Raw genomic sequence first — 20,012 nt, 5'->3', positions numbered from 1 at the left:
ATTACTTTAAATAGTTATTTGAGGTAGATCACTCCACTACTCCAAATACTCTATTGGTTAATGATATGCCTCATTTAAGTGAACAATGCAGAGATTCTCTTACAACACCAGTCCTTAAGGAAGAGGTGAAGAGAGCCGTGTTTAGTATGAAGTCATATAAAGCGCCTGGCCCTGATGGCTTCCAACCCATATTTTTTAAACATTTATGGGAAAGAATTGGTAATGACATATGGCATCTTATGCATACGGCTTTCAATATGGGTACTATTAACGCTTCAATTGCAGAGACATTAATTGTCCTAATCCCCATGGAGAGTAATCCCCAAAGGTTAAAGAATTTTAGACCCATCAGTCTTTGTAATGTCATTTTTAAGGTAACCACAAAAGTTTTGGTTAGTCGCTTGCGACCGTTTCTTGTTGACCTGATAGGCCCTCTTCAAAGTAGCTTCATCTCCGGTCGAGGTACTACTGATAATACCATCCTGGCCAAGGAGGTTGTTCATTACATACATCATTCTCGTGCAAAAAAAGGCTCTATTGCGTTCAAAATTGATCTTGAAAAGGCATATGATAGGCTTAATTGGGACTTCTTGGAACTCACTCTCGATGATTTTGGTTTCCCTCCGACAACTATATCTCTCATAATGAGTTGTGTTCGATCTAGTAATTTGAGTGTTCTTTGGAATGGTGCCAAAACTGATCATTTTACTCCATCTAGAGGTATACGTCAAGGCGATCCTTTATCCCCATACTTGTTTGTTCTTTGTATGGAGAAGTTATCTCTTAGTATTCAACAGAAAGTCATAAGTGGATTATGGAAACCTATACATGTATCTAAGGGTGGCCCACAATTATCTCATATTCTTTTTGCTGATAATGTTATGTTGTTTTGTGAAGCTAGTACTGAACAAGTCAAAAGCTATGTGTTATAGGATGGTTTCAAGGGGAAAGAAAACGTGTGATACAAGATATTTCAACTATTAAATTTGTGGCGGATTTGGGACATTACCTTGGTTTTCCTCTTGTCAAGGGTCGAGTTTCTCGAAATGTGTATAATGACGTTGTTGACAAAGTCTCAAAAAGGCTAGCTACTTGAAAAGGAAATATGTTGAATAAAGCATGACGAGCCTGCCTAGTGAAGTCCGTCACAACAACAATTCTTGTTTATACCATGCAACTCCACTATCTCCCTACTTATGTTTGCAACTGGTTAGATAAGATGGCAAGGAGTTTCCTTTGGGGGGGGGGGGGGGGGGCGATGGACTCTCTCGAACTTGGAATCATGTTAATTTGAATATGGTTACAACCCCTTAACGCTTTGGTGACCTATGTAACGCCCCATTTTTATTCTAATATTTTAGTAGATGTGTGAATATTTTATATATGACTTTAATTGCTATATAAATGATTTTTTGTGAAATATATGTTTTATATGATTTTTATATGAAATATGTTATGATGCAATTTTATTATATGAATATTGGGGTTGTGTATTATTTAAATGAATGTTGTTATTATTTGATAGAAATAATATGAGAAATAGAAATATTATAGAAATAGTATTTATTTTTGGTTAATGGGAATTAAGTGGAAATTAATAGAAATTAAGGGAGTTGGGTGAGAAAAGAAAAGAGAGATATTTTTGAAGTAAAAAGAAAGAAAAAGGGAGAGAAACATTTTCACGTGAAAACATCAGAAGAAAACCTGCTTTTGGAGAGAAAACCTAGAAGAGGCAAAGAGAGAGCTAGGAAGGAATCGATTGCGGTAGCTTGTCGTTTGGTGTTGCTGAATTAAGGTAAGGGTGGGATTCCTTTCAATAATCTTGATATATAATTTGAAAATTGATGAAATTGTTGTTCTTGAGTTTAGGGTTTGAGAGGTTATGTTAGATGATAATTTATGATAAAACATGTTGTTTAACTGTATGAATATAGGTTGTTTTACCCCTATGATGTATACTAAACCTGTAAACATTGTTCTAATTCATTTTGGGTGATTGGGGGATCAAAAATTGGGTTTTTGGAGTGAAAACTGGTCTTTCCCGTAAGCTGTGAATGTCCAAAATCGGGCCCCGAACTGCCAAAATCGGGCCCCGAATTCTGAGCTGATTTTTCAGCTTTGGTTCGACAAAAATCGGGCCCCGAACTGCCGAAATCGGGCCCCGATTTCCTGTCAGTCAAAACTGGAAAACACTCACTTTTTCGCCCGTTTCTGTTTTAAATTAGCTTTCGGTGTAAACATAAAAGTTGTAGATAATTGAGTTAGCTTTCTAATGGCCTTGGTTTGGAGTGGAAAAGATTTGTAGATTTTGAGTTATGATAAAAATAGTCCAAGTGGATCTTTAGCAAAATTTAAGAAAACTTAGCATAACTAATCCCAAGTTAGTCCAAAAACTTATGGTTGGTTTCCCAACTTCAAACTTAAGTGTTAGGGCTTTAGTTGAGGTGTTTTATGGATATTTGACTTATGTTCTATTGATCAAAACTTAATTGCTTTTGGGGGATGTTTTAGACTTGAGCTGAATGTAATTGATTTATAAATATATGTTATGTTGTTGATTCCGTTGTTGACGTTGTTGTATCATCTAATGTCAAAGTTGGGGAGTGTGTCATAATTGTTTTAGGCACATATGTTGTTGTTGTAGTCGCTGTTGAAGTTGTATGTTGATATACACAAGTTGAGTCCATTTGCATACTCACATCTGTTGGGGGCTTATGCCCTGGAATGTTCATCATTCAACCCGTTGGGGGCTTATGCCCTGGAATGTTTATCATTCACCTGTTGGGGGCTTATGCCCTGGGATGCTTTAACCATCCAAATTGTTGGGGGCTTATGCCCTGGAATGCTTAGCATTCAACGCGCGTAGATTGGTACCACCTGCATGATGCATAGTTGTTGTTGTCGTAGCATTGTTGAGTAGTTGTTGTTGTCGTAGCATTGTTGAGTCGTTGTTGTTGTCGTTGTCGCATTGTCGAGTTGTTGTTGTCGTAGCATTATTGGGTTGTTGTTGTCGTTGTAGCATTGTCGAGTTGTTGTCGTTGTCGCATTGTCGAGTTGTCGGTGTCATTGTGGATAACGTTGTTGTTGTTGTTGTTGCTGTACCTTGTTGCTGAAAATAATTATGTCGTTGCTTATGTGTTTATTTAAATACATTATTAATGATGCCTGTTGTGATATGCTTTGTTGTTTTCATTAATTTGATGAATTATATATTATTATTATTGGATAAGTTTCTCACCCCTTCTGCGTATATGTTGCCTCGACCGTGGGTAATGTGCAGGTAATGATGGCTTGTAGGTTGATTGGCTCAAGTGTCTAGGGCTCTGATACATATTAGGATGGGGATTCGTCGCGAGTGTCTTCTCATTTCTTTTATGTATCACATATTTTGGAAAGGACTTGCTATTAGAATAAAGTTGAATTATGTTGTGGCCTTTGTGCCAAGATTTTTATTGATGTTGAATTTGGTTAAATTTATATTTTAAAGAATTATTCCGCTGCAGTTTGTAAGATAATTTAAATGTTGGTATTTAAATAAATAGATATTTCCTATTTATGAAATTTTGATTAGCAGTGTGACACTCCGTTGTGTGGTTACTCTGATTAAATTAACTAATATTACGCTGTTGGGAGAACGGGGTGTTACAACCTAGGTATTCGTGAAGCTAGACTTACTAATTTAGCTCTGCTTGGTAAGTTAGTGTGGAACATGCTTCATAATAAAGATAAATTATGGGTGAAAGTTCTTTCCCATAAATACATGGGCAACACATCTTTATGGATGAATAAGAATCATAATAAACCCTCAATCACTTGGCGCGGTATTCAACATGCCATTACAAATTTTGCTGCAGGGTATAGTTTTCGTGTAGGCTCCAGAGACTCATCGATCTGGAATATTGACTGGACACAACTCGGTCCCCTCTGTCAATTGGTCCCATTTGTTAACATCAGTGATTCAGTTATGTGTTTGAAGGATGTGTGGGAGGATGGTAGGTGGAACTTGCAAGACCTTGCCACTATGATACCAACCGATATTGTTCATTATATCCATCAGCTTCCAGCTCCTAATAACTTGGATGTACGACTTCAAGATACGTGGACTTGGAGGCATGCAAATAAAGGTGAATATACTTGCTCGAGTGGATACCATTGGCTTCTTCAACAAAATAGAGATTGGAATGTGAATTGTAACATGAATTGGCTTTGGCTCCTTAAAGTACCAGCAAAAGTCCAACACTTTTTATGGCTATGTTTTCATAATGCTCTTCCTATTAATGCAGTCGGCATCATTGCAACATGGTAGCTTCTCCAAGCTGCACTCATTGCTCTTCACCCATAGAGGATATTCTTCATTGTTTACGTGATTTCCCGCACTCTAGAGAGTTTTGGCTCCGCTTGAATTTGGGGCGTTATAATAATTTTTTCTCTGAATTTGATGTCAAGGTTTGGCTTCATGAGATGACAAAGGGTACTTCCTCTATTTTGTTTGTTACAGGAGTATGGTATGCTTGGTGTTGGAGAAAGAATACTATTTTTGAGGATCAACATTGGCGTATCCAAGATGTGGTGCGAAAAACCTTTTTGTTACATGATGAATGCATTTCTTACTATCCCAATCTTGGTTTGGACCCACACTCATCACGGCTCTTAGCTCATTGGATCCCCCCTCCGGAAGGAACACTCAAACTCAATATTGATGGTAGCTTTCTAGAAGATTTTGGTTGTTTAGGTGCTGATGGTGTTGTTCGCAACCACGACGGAGATTGGATAGCTGGTTTTTCTCACTATGAAGCTGGAGGCAATGCGTTATTAGCTGAGTTACGTGCTATCCAGATAGGTCTTGATTTTTGTAGTAAAAAAGGTTATGTCAACATTATTTGTGAGAGTGATTGTTTGGAAGCAGTTGACCTGATTATTGCTGGTCGTGATCATACCTTGCACAAGTATGCTACTGACATCCTTCATATTAAAGATGCTCTACATGGAAATGGAAATACAACATTGATGCATGTTCTTAGGGAACAAAATATGTGTGCAAATTTTATAGCTAAGGAAGGATCACATGCAAGGTGCTCTGCTCACTGGAACTGCCCTCCGTCTGGCATGGAATCTCTCATACTGAGAGATAAGCTTGGAACTTAATTTATTTTCTCCCTTTTTTTTTTCCTCGTTACATTGTGTCACTACAAAAAAAAATGAATAGCTGAAAATATTGACTTGGAGTAATTCGAATAATATTAATTAGATTAGATGATACCCTTAAAAAAAATCAATATCGCATTACGAATTAAAAGAATGATTTATTTTGAAACAATATTTTTACAAATAAATCATTCATTATGGCAGGTTGAGAGTATTACATCACCTTCCATTCTTTTTAAATGACAAAAGAAAATATATAAATAACAAAAAAAACAGAAAAAAAAATGTACAAACCACATATTTCCGAGACCTCAAAAAGAAACTAGAAAAAACTGCTCTACATAAGATATAAAAATAGAATATGTCACATGGGTGTTATCAACAGAGACAGCTTTGTGTTATTGGGTGTGGAAACTTGAAGACAACAACTCATTTATTTTTAAATTGCAATTTTTTTGGGTTGCTATGGTATGTGGTGACAAATTGGCTTGATTTCGATTCGATTTCTCCAAACACCATTGAAGACAGTTATTACGGTTTGAATACCTTGCATGTGTTTCTAAACCTCGACGTTCTATTATGATGATCATTTGGCTTGCATGCATGTGGGTTATACGAAAAGAAAGGAATAACAGAATTTTTAATAACAATGCTTGCTTAACATTTCAATTGATGGATCATGTTAAGCTTCTCTCATTTCGGTGGTTGAAAGCGAAAAAGACAACTTTAACTTTTGCCTATCATAATTGGTGGCTTGATCCTCTTATGTGTTTAGGCTTTTTATTTACTGTTAGTGCTTCTCTGATGATTGTGTAACTTTTCCTCGTCGTACCCTGACACGTCTTGTGTCGAGTAGAATGTGTTTGGTAGTAATTTATTCCATTTTAGCGTTTTAAAAAAAAGAGATAAAAATAGAATAAAACAGAATAACTGCCCACCCAATACACTCTAAAATCCCACGAAAAGACTCGGAGAACAAACCCATCACCGGAAATCACAACACAACGGGATGAAGCACAGCCAGAAACCACTCCAACATAAACAATAATAATTTTTATTCAAAATATTAATTTTCATCCAAAAATAACTATTATCAAGTGATATTGCTATCTAAATTGACCGAATAGACAAAAATAAAATTAAAATATCATTGTGTAGCAGTAAATTGCAAAGAAAAACAAGTTTATTGCACAATTTACACAATGCTAATACAAAAGATTGTATCACCTGATTATTATGTCTCACCATCCATGTTCTCACACCCCAATTATACTTTATTAGGCATTATTTTTGTATGTTTCATGCTTTCTATTTGTCTCCATTTTTTTTTTGTATGTTTCATGCTTTCTATTTGTCTCCATTTTTTTAAGTTAAAATTATGGGGAGCAGAGGCGTCTCCTACAACACCACCCTAATCATATTAATAAAAAGATAAAAGTATAAAAAAAGATGGGAGCATAAACTGAAACCCTCAAAGAAACAACATAAAAGAAAGACCAAAAAAGATATGACGGGCTAAAAGCAAGAGGGACCGCTATCCCCTAAAAACTAGCGAGGCGATCGGTTGGAAGAACCAACCTTGAACCCTTTGCTAGCCTCAGTCACTGCTTTGACTTCTTTTTTTCTTCTTCTTGGAACCACCAACTGAAATTGATGATCAGTCAAATCATCGATCTCTTCATTCTGAGACATATTAACCCAATAATCACTTAAGAAATTCATAGTTTGTTGGGCTACAGTAGGAGCACTTATAATCTCTAAAACTTGCATATCGTGAATAACATTTGCATTAAAATTTGACAAGTTAGGATCCGTCACCACTATAGATTTACCAAGATCTCTCACAGGAAGCGAGTCTGCTACCTAATGTTCCACAAATGGAGTGTTAACTCGTCGAGTTTACCGAGTTTACGTTTTTAGGTACCAAAATCGTGTCAACTTGGAGGTAAACTCGATTTCTGGTAAAATCAGAATGTTTGACGAGTTTGACTCGAGTTAACTCGGGTAAACTCGGTAAACTCAGGTAAAATCGGTAAACTCAGGTAATATTGGGTAAACTCGGGTAAACTCGAGTAAAATCGGAATGTAAGTCTAATATTTTTTTTTTGTGAGTTTTATCAACAACTTTACAAACTTGTGAAACTTGCCTTTTTGGATGGTTAAGACTTAAGAGACTTATGATTTTGCAAGTTTATTTTGTATTTTGATGTTTAGTTGAACATAATACTTTATTATGGTGGTTGAAAACCTTTATAATTCAGTCATATTTTGCAATTGAACTATTTACAATATTATATTAGTTTACATATCTCATGTTTATAATAAATTTTATTTAATTTTAATTTTAGGTAAACTCGTACGAGTTCTCAAGTCGAGTTTACGAGTCGAATTTACCTAAACAAAATGAGTTAAAGTAAACTTTCGAGTTGTAAAACCTTCTTGCTACCACTTCCCTGCACGCCTAGTTGTCTTGTTGGATTTCCATCAAATCTTACAAGTCGTATAAATTTCACTCCACCATTATAAGTCCTAAAATGTGTATTGTCTTTTCATTTTAATCTTTTTCTTTTATAACAGTTTTCTGTTTTCATATTGAACTTTCATCACGCAAAATATATTTTGTTTTATAAGAGAATTGACTCATCACACAAAATATTTTTCTTGTTGCTGATGTAGAATGTGATATTTGTAGGCAATATAACCTTTACTTTCCTCTAAAATAAATATGGTTTTCTCTATCTCTCACGGGTGAGGCAAGTCTTTCCCAACAGAGGACTACCTGCTACAATGACCAATCCCCACTGTCACGTGCAACTGTATCTATTCAGATTTTTAGTAATGAGTAATAAATATAAATCATCTTTCTAACCACAATGCCTAATATGTATATACTTATAAAAAAAAAATATAAAACCAATATTTTATTTACGTAATAAACTTTTTTTTTTTCAAAATTTTAAAGAGATTCAAAATCTGATGTAAGATTTTAGTTTTAAAGCAACTGTTTTTTTTTTTTTTAAGAAACAACTTTTTTAAAAAAAATAAAGTTTTAAAACTAGTCCCAAAATATACTCCAAACATGGGTAATTTCAAATACTCAAAAATAGAAATGTTATTTAAAGGTCTCTTGTTAAATTTAATAATCCTAGTTACGGTGAGTTTCTAAAAATATCAAGATAGCTTAATTTTTTTTACGGCCGTTTTAGGGCTACAAATTATACTAGAGAAATGACATGAACACTCATACTTTCTCTAACATCTACTCTTTTATTGCGTAAAATTCACTTGGCAAACGTATATTGAAAATGAATCTTAAATAAAATGGTGATAATCACATGAATTTCGTCTTATATAAAAGTGAACGTTAAAAAAAATGCTAAAAGAAAGAATGTTTATAGTATTTTTCATTGGAAATATGAATGTTTCCTATGATCTTGATTTTGGAATTTGTAATTGCTGTTATTTTACCTGTATATACCATATAATATGATTCCTAAATTATTTTAAATTTCATTTTGATTTATTCTTCATTGAATAAATAATGATAAAAATATATTAAAATAAGACATACATAATTTTTTAATAATTATATTTATTTCACTAAAATAATTTTTTAAATTGATAAATATGCCTTAAACAAAAGAAAAAAAAAGACATGATTTTATCAAAAAAAGAAAAAGAAAAAAGCAGGTCATCTGCCATAGAATGGTTGGCCATCTAACACTGACCTTGGAACCTTATGTGAAAAAACTAAAAAAATTGTAGAAAAGATAAAAGAAAAAGAAAAAGTCACCACTCTTATTTTCCATCTAATAATATATAATTTTTTCTTTTTTAAAAAACAAATTTACCATATTAGCCATTGACCTAAAATTATTAATTGCCCCTCACGGACCTGAAATTGCTCTTAACTAAATTCTATTAATTGGGCTAAGCAATTTTATTTAAAAAGAAAATCTTAAATATTTACCTACTTTATTACCCTTGGTTTTTTCTGCTTGACTATTATTATTACTACTAGTATTATTTGAACATTGTTGTTGTGGTAGTAATTTATATTACTAGTATTAAACTTTACAGCTTTTTTCATATTAAAAAATTCCCATTTTTCAATTCAAGAAGCTTTGGAAAAATCAACCAGCCAACAGAATTTTTTTCAACTTCTGAAATTTGTAAGTTGGTTTTGAATTTCTGGGCCAGCTGTTTCTTACCTTTTTCCACTTTTTTTGTACTTAATTTGATTTTCACTTTTTTATTTGAGTGAACTAGTTAAGTTGTAGAAGGAGCTTAAAGTATATCTTGACACTTGCTGAAGTGTGTGACATGTCATGATCTTTGTACTCTGAAGAATATCCAGTGTTTGATTTTGGTATGTCAAAAACAAGTGTAACTATGTTTATGTTTTTTCTCTCTCCTTTAGTTGTTTTGTGTTTCAGCTTTCTGTCTTTTGAAAGTTTTGGCAAATGCTGGATATGAAACTGATTTATTTTTTCTGTTTATAGTAAAGCTTTGGATTTTTTTTAATCACTTTTACACTGTTTTTGAGCTTAAGGTTAAGAATTTTTTAAGTAAGGTAGTTGTTTAACCAAAACTTTTATGAATATATTTTTTTGATGAAATGTTTTCAGAATTTTCTTAGCCAAGTTGTTTTTTAAAATCATAAATTTACAAAATATCTCACAATTTTTTTTTAATGGTTATTTATTTTATTTTTTTGTCTGTTGTTAGAAGATTAATTTATGATTTCACTGCTACAAAGTTGAACACTTGAAAGGAAACAACTTTGTTGTTGTTTGTGTGTGTGTGTGTGTGTGTGTGTGTTTTTTTTTTTTTTTTAATTTAATGAAGTTAAAAATAGATCTATGATGATAATTCAGCTAAAGAAAAACTCAAAGTTTGTGTCTTTACTTTTCTTTCTTTTTTATCTGTGAAAATCCTTTCATGTGTTTTTCATTTGCTCTTCTCTACTTTTTAGCATTTTCAAGAAGGTTTAATACATTTATGGGTTTGTTCAAGATGCTCATTTTTTATATGCAATATGTTTAGCGCAAGTGGTTGGTGCGTAGTATGCGTGAGTGTTGTAAATCCCGGGTTACTGAGTTCGATTTCTATTCGTAAAAAAACCATTTGCTTTCCAAGTACATTTTTAAATTGGTTTTTGGCATCATGCAGATTTTGGTTTGATTGTATTAAGAGGGAATAGTTTGATATTTGCATGGAGGGGAGAGAAGGTAACAACACTGGAGTAACAGTGATAGGAGCAGAAGCTCCATCAACTTATCATATGGCACCAAGGAGTGAAGCTCCAACCCAACATGTAACTGTTCCTGAATCTGGTAATGTGGCTCTTGGCGTATCACCGGTGAGTCTGGGAATGGATGGAGGAACAATTAAGAAGAAAAGGGGTAGACCAAGGAAATATGGGCCAGACGGGTCGGTTACTGCTGTGGCGTTGTCACCATTGCCAATCTCGTCTTCAGCTCCTTTTTCTAATGAATTTTCATCCGGGAAGCAGGGGAAACCGAAGGGGATGGAGTTCAAGCAGTCAAAAAAAGCTGGAGCTGATCCTCTAGGTATTTTTGATTTGATAGTTTTAGTGTTACTAATCATTCCTTTTTTTATAGACCAATATTAGTAAGTTAGTAGTTAAGTTAGTTTTCAGGGTTTGAACACCGGCCCTCCTTGAAACACTTTTAGTGTCCCTTAGCTTGCCAACCGAGCTATTTGCGAGGGATGGTACTGATGATTCCTAGTATACAACAAAATTATGTGCCACTAACTATTGTTGTTACTTCTGAAGGTGACTCGGTCGGTACCAACTTTATGCCGCATATCATTACCGTCAATGCAGGCGAGGTATGCTTGAGAGATAACATATTCTTTAAATTAGAAATATGCATCTAATGTTAATTCTTCTTTGGGAAGAAACAAGTATGTCATGTTAATTTACTTTACTCTTTTGTTGTTTCAGGACATTACAATGAAGGTTATATCCTTTTCGCAACAAGGACCGCGAGCTATATGCATCCTATCTGCTAGTGGCGTGATTTCAAATGTTACGCTTCGTCAGCCTGATTCTTCTGGCGGAACTTTGACCTATGAGGTGATTCTGGTTCTTTTAAGTTTCAAACTTCAGTTTTTTATATGTACATCTTTAATATCGGTTGAAATTAATATCAAACCTCTGTCACACAAAATAGGACTTCGTTCGGTTTTAGTTTCTCTAATTACAAACTTCAAGCAACATTCATGTGGAAATTACAGTAACTTTGTAGTATAACCTCGTATAAGTTCAACATTCATGTGGAAACCATAGTTTTTCATTTTCATTGATTATTGGTATGAATTTTGTTTTGATTGGTACAAAATATCATGTTTCATTTTATCCCCTAGGGTCGATTTGAGATACTTTCACTGTCTGGATCGTTCATGCCTACCGACAACCAAGGAACAAGAAGCCGGTCTGGTGGAATGAGTGTTTCTTTGTCAAGTCCTGATGGTCGTGTCGTAGGCGGTGGAGTTGCCGGTCTTCTTGTAGCTGCCACTCCTGTGCAGGTAAATATTTCTCACCCTATCCTTATTATGGTACTAAAGATAATCATGTACACTCATTTTTGTCGGTAGGGTTTCAACGGGGGACGAGTTGGTTGGTAAGATTGTACTCACGGTAATCTTCAATGTGTAGTATACGGTGCAATTTACTTTAAAATTTAAACCAGTTCGACATAACTTTTATCTACTTAAGGACTGTTTGGATTGACTTATTTGAACTTACTACTACTGGCATAAGTACTTGTGAGCCTGTTTGGGAGAATTTACGGAAACAACTAATGACATAACCATAAGCTGTTTTCAACTATTTCCGTTAGCTCTCCAGGATTGCTTATGAAAACAACTTATAGCTTATATGAAAACAATTTGACTTTATTTTATTGTCTGTTAGAGAAATAGCCTATACATAAACAGTTATATGATAAGCATTTAATTAAACTATTTATCCTAACAAATACATTATATTATGTATTTTATCAGGTGGTTGTTGGAAGTTTTCTGCCAAGTAACCAACAAGACCAGAAAATAAAGAAACCAAAATCTGATTATGCATCACCTACTGTTACCGAACCTATTGCAGTGTATTCAGCACCACCTTCAACCAATGGTGAAAGAGTTGATGTAATGAGTGGACATCTACTGCAAAATCCGGGAACATTAAACTCAAACCTTACCTCTCCCTCGGCCTTTCGCCGAGAAAACTGGGTTAACATGCACACCGTGCCAGACTCAATGAAAGCTGCAACTGATATTAACATATCTTTGCCTGATAATTAAAGATGATAATCAACCCGCAATCGTGAATCCTCTGGTGTTGCTGACTACATTCATGACTGATGAGCTATTTATTTAATGTTTCCAGTGTTGTCGTGTAGATTGTTTCGAACGTGCTATCTATGGTCTAATTACCTTAGGATGAAATAGTTGACTAAATGTTGTATGTTGCAGCTATGTTTCTTAATTTTTATTTGTCTAGTAGAGCTCATGATTAAGTCCTCTAGTAATAGGGGTGAGCATATAACCGAGACCCGTCCGAAAACCGTCAAATCCGAACCGAAAATCTATGATGCGGGTGGGTTCAATCGGTTGTCGGGTTTTAAAAATGGAAAAAACGAGTATGTATGGGTTTTCACGGTCGAGTTCGGATTTCAAATATTTATGCACCCAAACCCGTGACCGACCGAAACAATGAATATTTCACCACATTTAATATTATTATGCCTGTGTTTCATATCTAATACTACCTCTGAACAAAAGTATTGTCACATCAAAAGTGCAAGCTAAGGTGTCTACTTTTTAACACCACATCAAAAGTATAGTCAGAACACTCTACATAGACACATAAATATTCATATTATGACTTTGACTTTTACTTTTACATTATATTTTTAAATAATGGTTCTCTCTCTCAATTTTAATACCTGCACCACCAGTACATAGAAGAAAGCAACATGCATACTCCATGAAAAAGCTCGCAACTCTTAAATCTTTCTATTTCCAACTTGCAGCAACCATTTGAGATTTTCACAACCCATGTAAACATTTCATTTGCATAACCTTCTGATCAATGTTTGTTGTTGCTAATGCTGCAATGAATCTCAAATGGAGCAAAAACACAATTGAAACAGATGAAGCATGAAAGGAAATCAAACGAGAAGGCAAAGAAAATTCACGGTGAGAAAAGCAGCAATCCGATCCAAACCGTCCGCGGAACCCGCCGTACCGCTGGCCCCGCAACCCGCTCTAACCGTAGCTTAAGTGGGCGGAGATGGTTTCATATTTGTGTTGTTCGGTTTGCTACCGGTGGACGATTTTCGGACCGAAACCGTCCGAAACCGTCCGATGCTCACCCCTATCTAGTAAGGTAGGTAGATGCTGTAATGTGCAAGTATTATGAGTAGGCTAATTTGGATGTAATGAATATCTGCTACAATCTGAATTTGTTGAAGCTTAATTTGATGTCACAAGTTTCAATCTTTAAATTTTACAAGCTTAATTTTGATGCACTTCGTGTAAAAAGTTTTGCACCGTTGACAAATCATGACTATTCATAAGTATGACTTTATAAGTAGTTATTATTGAAGTATGATGTTTTTAACTATTTAACGATTATGATTAATTAACTGTATACGAAATTTTTACACTGACGATGCATATATATGAAATCATTTTTTCGTTAGTATAGCATCATATTTTCCTAAATCTACATGTTTGAATGTGTATATTATTTCCTCTAAAAAAAAGTGTGTATTATTTTGCTAAGAAAAAAGTGTATATTATTGAATATTAGAAAGAATAAAGAAATAGGTTTAGCATATAGGAATAAATGTGGTATTGCAACTTTAATATGATTCAATGTTTCTCAACTGCATGTTTTAATATTATTCAATGTTGTTTATAATTTTAATTCATGGTTGGTATTATTTTTAATAAAAGATGTACATTGAACAGTGATCATAATTGAGCACATTCTGAAAAGGACATAGTACTATACATTTCTATTAGATATTTTGGAAAATGAAGGAAAATAAAGTTGGATAAAGGGTATGAAAATGAGTTATAAGTGTTGCTTGTGTCCATTAAAATAAGCCATATTGGAGCATACAATTTGCATGTGTTAAATACCAAGATCCAAGAAACTCCGTGAAATCATTTTCATGTCTCTTTGATTTAGATGGTAACCAAACAATATGACACGACAGGGACAAGCCATGTGGAGTTGTGGTTCCCTTTGACACCCTTTCTAAATACACATGAAGTTACCCTCGAGCTATGAAGCCTTGATACGTAGTATGCGTGCGTGTACGATACGATACGAGTACATAGATATGCAATTTTTTTAAAAAATTAGGATACGATACGGTTAAGATACGTTAAGAAAATATTTATATTAGAATTTATATGCATGTAAAATACTTGAAAAAAATAAGCATTAATTACTCTTCAATACTATATAATCATAAAAGTTACAATTTACAAAAAATAATACATGTGATCAAAATAAAAAATTTAAATTTTTTCACATAAATCAAATTCTATTTTCATTCATATGTAAATATAATTAAAAGCATTGAAAATATAAGTATAGAGTTAGGGATAAGGACCTAAACTTATATTTTCAATGTAACATTTATTTTTTAATTCTATTTTTAGGTCCTTATCTTATGCCCTTAGAGCACAAGTTAGCATTTTCACACACACACATATTCATATAACGCACTTTTGGCCCCCTAACTTCGCACTAGTTGCGAATTTGGCCCCCTATTAATTAGAACCCCTTTTGCAAATTTCAATTTTGATAATTCAAAATCAATCATTCAAGACAGTAAAAGATCAAGAAACAAGTCCCAAGCCATATTATTTGCCCTATAAATCTGAAACTTGCTCAACAAAACACTCAACTTGTTTTTACTGTTATGAGTTATGATTTTACCATATCAGTTAATCTAAATACAATCTCCACAAATTTCCTCAGTTAAAGAGTGTTTCTAGCATTTGTTTCTAGAATTTTTCAAGGAAGCAAAGAACACTCTAAAAATAAGCACATATCACAGAAAAGCAGTATGCTTGTACCTAAATAATGATCATCTAAAAACACTTTCTTTTTCATGTCTAAAGTACTCTTAACTAACAAAAAGAATCTAAAACTCCACCTATAATATGTATCACACCTACTCAAGCTCCACTTCGTAAAACGCCAAACACATCATGGATGACTCTCACCACGGTTCTAGCCCATGTAATTCGGCTTACAAGATGAATTCGCCCGCGAAAGCATGGAACATCTCAGCCTGGAGTAGCTTTGATATTTCGAAGAATTTGATTAGCTGATATACTTAAGAAAAGAATAACACAACACAAACTTCAAACACAAAGGTATTGGAAACTTACCGCATGCTTGGAAGGTAAGCCACCAGTTAATACACTTTGTCGGTAAGGGACCAAACCAAGCTAAAATATATTCAAATGAGAAAACAGTCACCAACTTTTCATTTGAAATGATGCAGGATAGTTAAAAAAACAATGCAATTCTAATCACAATACCTCAATATAGAAAAGAAAAATAGCATAATAAGATGTGCAACTTTGAACAAGCGTTTCTTTTTCTCAAAATTCAGCTTACTGTAGATTTCAGTAACGTCGGTGTAGTGCTGTCTTTTGATGTACCTGACATTAGCTTCCAAGTCAAATGAGGTGTAGTAAAATGCTAAAAATAATGTACATAGGTACTAACAACTCATTTCAAACTGAGAATTTTTGACACCGAGGATGATACTTTTCTAGTGAATCTCGGGGATTATATAGGTGTATGACCCCATTCACTGGAAGCATCTAGTTTTGCGACTTTGTGTTTGTGTATAGCATATATTACTTTTTTTAGAACATGTATAGCATAATTAATAACTATAGATAGGTTTACATAGATGCATGCCTGATCATATTTCACCCTCTTGTCATGATGTAAATGTGTTTTGAGTAATATTATGATATGATAAGATGATGAAATATGATTGAAAATTATTGCAAGACCTATTTACAATGAAGCATTTAGTTCTGAAAAATCAAACCTAACATTGATTAGAGATAAGGCTTTAAACGAGTTTGCAAAGCAAGACAATTGTCACTTCATAAGTCGTTTTTGTAGGGATGAGTTAGGCCTAAAACGTAATATGGTGTCAAAACTCAAAGTCTATCATAAACCCATTAATATGCCACCCATATCATGCCCAATAGCCTTGGACACGAATAGGTATATTGGAAAAAGTCCAAGTCCCGTAAGCAACTTAAATAGAGCTTATAAAGCATTCAGTCCTCGCTATACAATTCGATTTTATGTCACTAATTTAGACCTAAAATCTAGGAATCGTGATTACGTTCAGAATTCTGAGTATCTTTTCAAGGATATCACTAAATCATAGAGCTGGATTTAGACAAAAACACCCTTTATAAATCATTTGAATCATGTATTCCCCCACATTTTAGACTTTTAATAACCGTAAACCTCCAAATTGCCCTTTAAACTCAAACAATGTTTGCAAATATTTTCATTCCAATCTATAACATTTGCTTCAGTAACATTGAGGAGCCTACTGAAACAATCTACACATCTATATTTAAAGAGTATCCAATTATAATATGTGGACATGAAAGCCAATGCTTTGCAGTAAAATAGATTCATCTAAAAGAATTTTAAGAATAACTATTTTGTCTTTTTACCAAACTCTAGTTATAACATCAGAAGATAATTTCAGTATTGTCAATCGCAGATTGTGGAAAATAGCGGTTTGTTCAAATTCCACTATGCATTACAAGCCATAACCGCTATTTAACAACACTTTGTACTATATTATTTATCGCGGAATAGTACTGGTTTGTTATAATTCCGCTATGCAACAGTGCTGCTATAGCCACTATGTGGCAGCACAAATAAAGACCTGTGTGAGTTTAACATGAATGGATAAGTAGAACACAAACTTGTTTAAGAAGTAACAGAAAACTTACATGCTCACATTGTAATACAGGCAAGGGAGAGCTATCAAGAATATAAACCAATGTCCTGCTATTAGACTGATAAAGCAGAAGATTGCCATTATCAAAAATTCTGGCAAGATAACATAGTTTACCCGAGATGTTGAATCATATGGATTTATATAATCAAACTCCAAGTCCACCAACAATATAAGCTGCAATCAAAATTTCAAGGGATGTCAAAAAAAAATTCAAAAATAGTTACGCCCGTAGGCCTTTTTGGGTGGCAAAATCAATCCTCGTAAATAGGCAATTGGTACCTATGAAGCACCGACACCTCATGGGCAATGACATAATTTGATGTCGGTGTTAGACACGGACACTTGTCAAACACCAGACACACCTTCGATCATAAGTGTTGGTGCAACATAGAATGGTACAAATTAAACATTTGACAAAGTAGAAATTATATCCAACCACAGTACAGATTGGTAGTGAATATTTTGCAATTGAAATTTCATGTCCTTGTACACACTGTGTCAAAAAAAAAAAAAAAAAAAGTCCTTGTACACACAAAATTAAGCCACTTATTCAACCATAAAAAAATTTCTTTTTATATTAAGGAACATTGAATGTGAAAAATTAAAATGGCAAAACCAATTAGAATTGAAACAAAAAAATGATTCGTTCAAATTGAACCAGAATTTGTGACTGCATGATCACGTTGATCCACAAAAAACAAGAAAGGGCATGATCAATGAATACAATTCTAAATAAAAACAAAAGGGTTGTCGTGAAAATAAACCTAGAAGAGGTAGTTATTATTATTAATATTGTAACTGCAATAATGAAATAACAAAGATGCATGTACCTGGTAACCAAGGAGACAAAGAAGGGTCAAAATAAGAACAAACGTTGATATCCAATATAACACTTCCGCCATCACGTCCACTGCTGCATGCGTTCCTCCTTCCTTCTGTACTTTGCTTTCCTGAAACTTCCTTCTTTGGTGGTAAACCAAATTTTAACCGTTTTTTGTGAAAAATCTATACAACAATATTTTCTTTTTATAGAATTTGGATTTTGATAAAATTTATCTATGTAGTTTTTTGTGACTTTCACGTAGTAACAAATTTTGTTTATCTTTACCAATCATATAAAAAATATAATAAAAAATCTTATTTTTTTTTTAATAACATCAATAATATAACATTTTTAAAAACAAATTTGTTTGAGGGTATAATCGAAATAATAAAAAATCCAGCTTAAAAAAATCATGTATTTCCTCTATGTATTGTTAACTTACTATCTATGTACTACATATACACGGTATATATAAAGAAAATAAACCGTTTTGGTCTGAATTTTTCTCCTTTCAATTATACCTTAAACAAATTTGATTATAAAATGCTCATTTTGTTAGTGTCATTCAAAAAGATAAAAATTTATATTATATTTGTTATATTGTTGGTAATATTCAAAAAGATAAGTTTAGTTTGTTACAATATGAAAGTGCAAAGTATTTTTTTAAAAGAAAAGTGCAAAATATCTATTATATATACTTATGATTTTTATCAAAATCAAATTAATTTTAATCACAATTTCATAAAAACCACTGTTCCTAATTTATACACATTGACACAATAAGAATTTAGTTACTTTGTTACAATATGAAAGTGCAAAACATTCATACCTATAATTTTAATCTGAATAATTTTAAATAAAATTTCACACAAACTAATGTTCGTATACCTATCACTTTTATATACTTTTCACACAAACTAATTTTTTTATTTTATTTTATTTTATTTTTATATATTTTCTTTAAAAAAATTAATTATTTAATTTAATTAATTATTTTTTTGAAAAAGAATAAAAAATAAAATTAAAAAACAAAAATATTTGGTTGGGTATATTGAAAATTTACATGTGCAATTTGTTGAGATATTTAGGATACATAAAATATTAGAAATTAATTAAATTGTTTTTGTTACATTGGGTATTGGCATTAATTCTTCCTTGTTTTCCTTCTTCTTTTTTAATCATACTCTTACTTTATAAATAAAATTAGTTTTAAAAATAGAAAAAAATAAAAATATTGAAAATAGATATGGAAGGGAAATATGTATAATAAACAAAATAAAAAACTATAAAAAATACAATAAAATTTGTACTTTCACTTGCGTATTTTTCCTAATCATGTTTTAGTGCCCCTTTCGTTCCATATATAACGTGGACCCTTTACAAAACATTACTTTTGGCCGGCCCTTGTGTTTAAAATTATATTATTCGTACAATTTGGGGTGTAACGGTTCAGTTTGGACCAGTTTTTGGTCGAAAAATGTCCGAACCAATGAAATTTTGATCGATTCGGTTTGGTTTGGTTTTGACTGTTTTTCAAAAAAGAAACCAAACCAAACCAAACCAGTCGATTGGTTCGGTTTTGATCGGTTCAGTTGATTAGTTTGTTTAAAAATACAATTAAAAAAAATCCACATTCTCAAAATATTTCATAGAACATTGTTTCCCATGTTCTTTAGTTTTTAAACTAGTTTGTATAACTAACATGAAAAAACTAACAAAAGATGGAAGATCCCAGTGGTGATGAGGAACAATGGGTTAGGTGTGACTGGCGGCTAGTGTTCTTTTTTAGTAGAAAGGAAATAGAGTGTGACTGATGAGATGAGACGATGATGGAAGAAAGTGAATGAATTAAGAAGTATTTTATGTTGAACTTTAATTTTGAACTAAATTATAAATGTGTGTGAGGATGGATAATATTACTAAAATGGAGAGTGGAGTTAGCATCAATTCGGTTCATCGGCTCTTTGAATCTCAAAATTAAA

The 20,012-nt window shown here is 33.0% G+C and overlaps 2 protein-coding genes across 6 annotated transcripts; one reads left to right on the top strand and one right to left on the bottom strand.

The window, feature by feature from the left end:
• Positions 1-9,288: 9,288 nt before the first annotated feature.
• On the top strand, positions 9,289-12,689 carry LOC146908462 (AT-hook motif nuclear-localized protein 1-like). Of its 4 annotated transcripts, XM_085725912.1 has the most exons (7): positions 9,289-9,317; positions 9,415-9,514; positions 10,318-10,718; positions 10,946-11,001; positions 11,117-11,248; positions 11,539-11,700; positions 12,178-12,689. In XM_085725912.1, exons 3-7 carry the CDS (start codon positions 10,361-10,363, stop codon positions 12,472-12,474), a joined length of 1,005 nt encoding a protein of 334 aa, XP_085582038.1. In that variant the 5' UTR covers positions 9,289-9,317; positions 9,415-9,514; positions 10,318-10,360; the 3' UTR covers positions 12,475-12,689. The 4 variants fall into 4 exon arrangements, with proteins under 4 accessions (XP_085582038.1, XP_085582040.1, XP_085582039.1 ...); XM_085725914.1 differs by lacking the exon at positions 9,415-9,514; XM_085725913.1 differs by having other exon boundaries at positions 9,289-9,514.
• A 2,389-nt stretch (positions 12,690-15,078) lies between these two features.
• Positions 15,079-18,205, bottom strand: LOC146908461 (protein cornichon homolog 3-like). Of its 2 annotated transcripts, none has more exons than XM_085724850.1 (5): positions 18,038-18,205; positions 17,200-17,381; positions 15,742-15,864; positions 15,589-15,648; positions 15,079-15,497 (listed from the first exon to the last, which is right to left on the bottom strand). In XM_085724850.1, exons 1-4 carry the CDS (start codon positions 18,107-18,109, stop codon positions 15,615-15,617), a joined length of 411 nt encoding a protein of 136 aa, XP_085580976.1. In that variant the 5' UTR covers positions 18,110-18,205; the 3' UTR covers positions 15,079-15,497; positions 15,589-15,614. The 2 variants fall into 2 exon arrangements, with proteins under 2 accessions (XP_085580976.1, XP_085580977.1); XM_085724851.1 differs by having other exon boundaries at positions 15,079-15,488.
• Between the last annotated feature and the right edge of the window lie 1,807 nt (positions 18,206-20,012).

This window comes from Medicago sativa, chromosome 7 (genome assembly GCF_051527215.1).
Source record: "Medicago sativa cultivar Bolivia chromosome 7, Bolivia_mono, whole genome shotgun sequence".
NCBI lineage: Eukaryota > Viridiplantae > Streptophyta > Magnoliopsida > Fabales > Fabaceae > Medicago > Medicago sativa.
The sequence above is the reverse complement of the archived record's forward strand: the minus strand, read 5'-3'. Positions and strand labels throughout refer to the sequence as shown.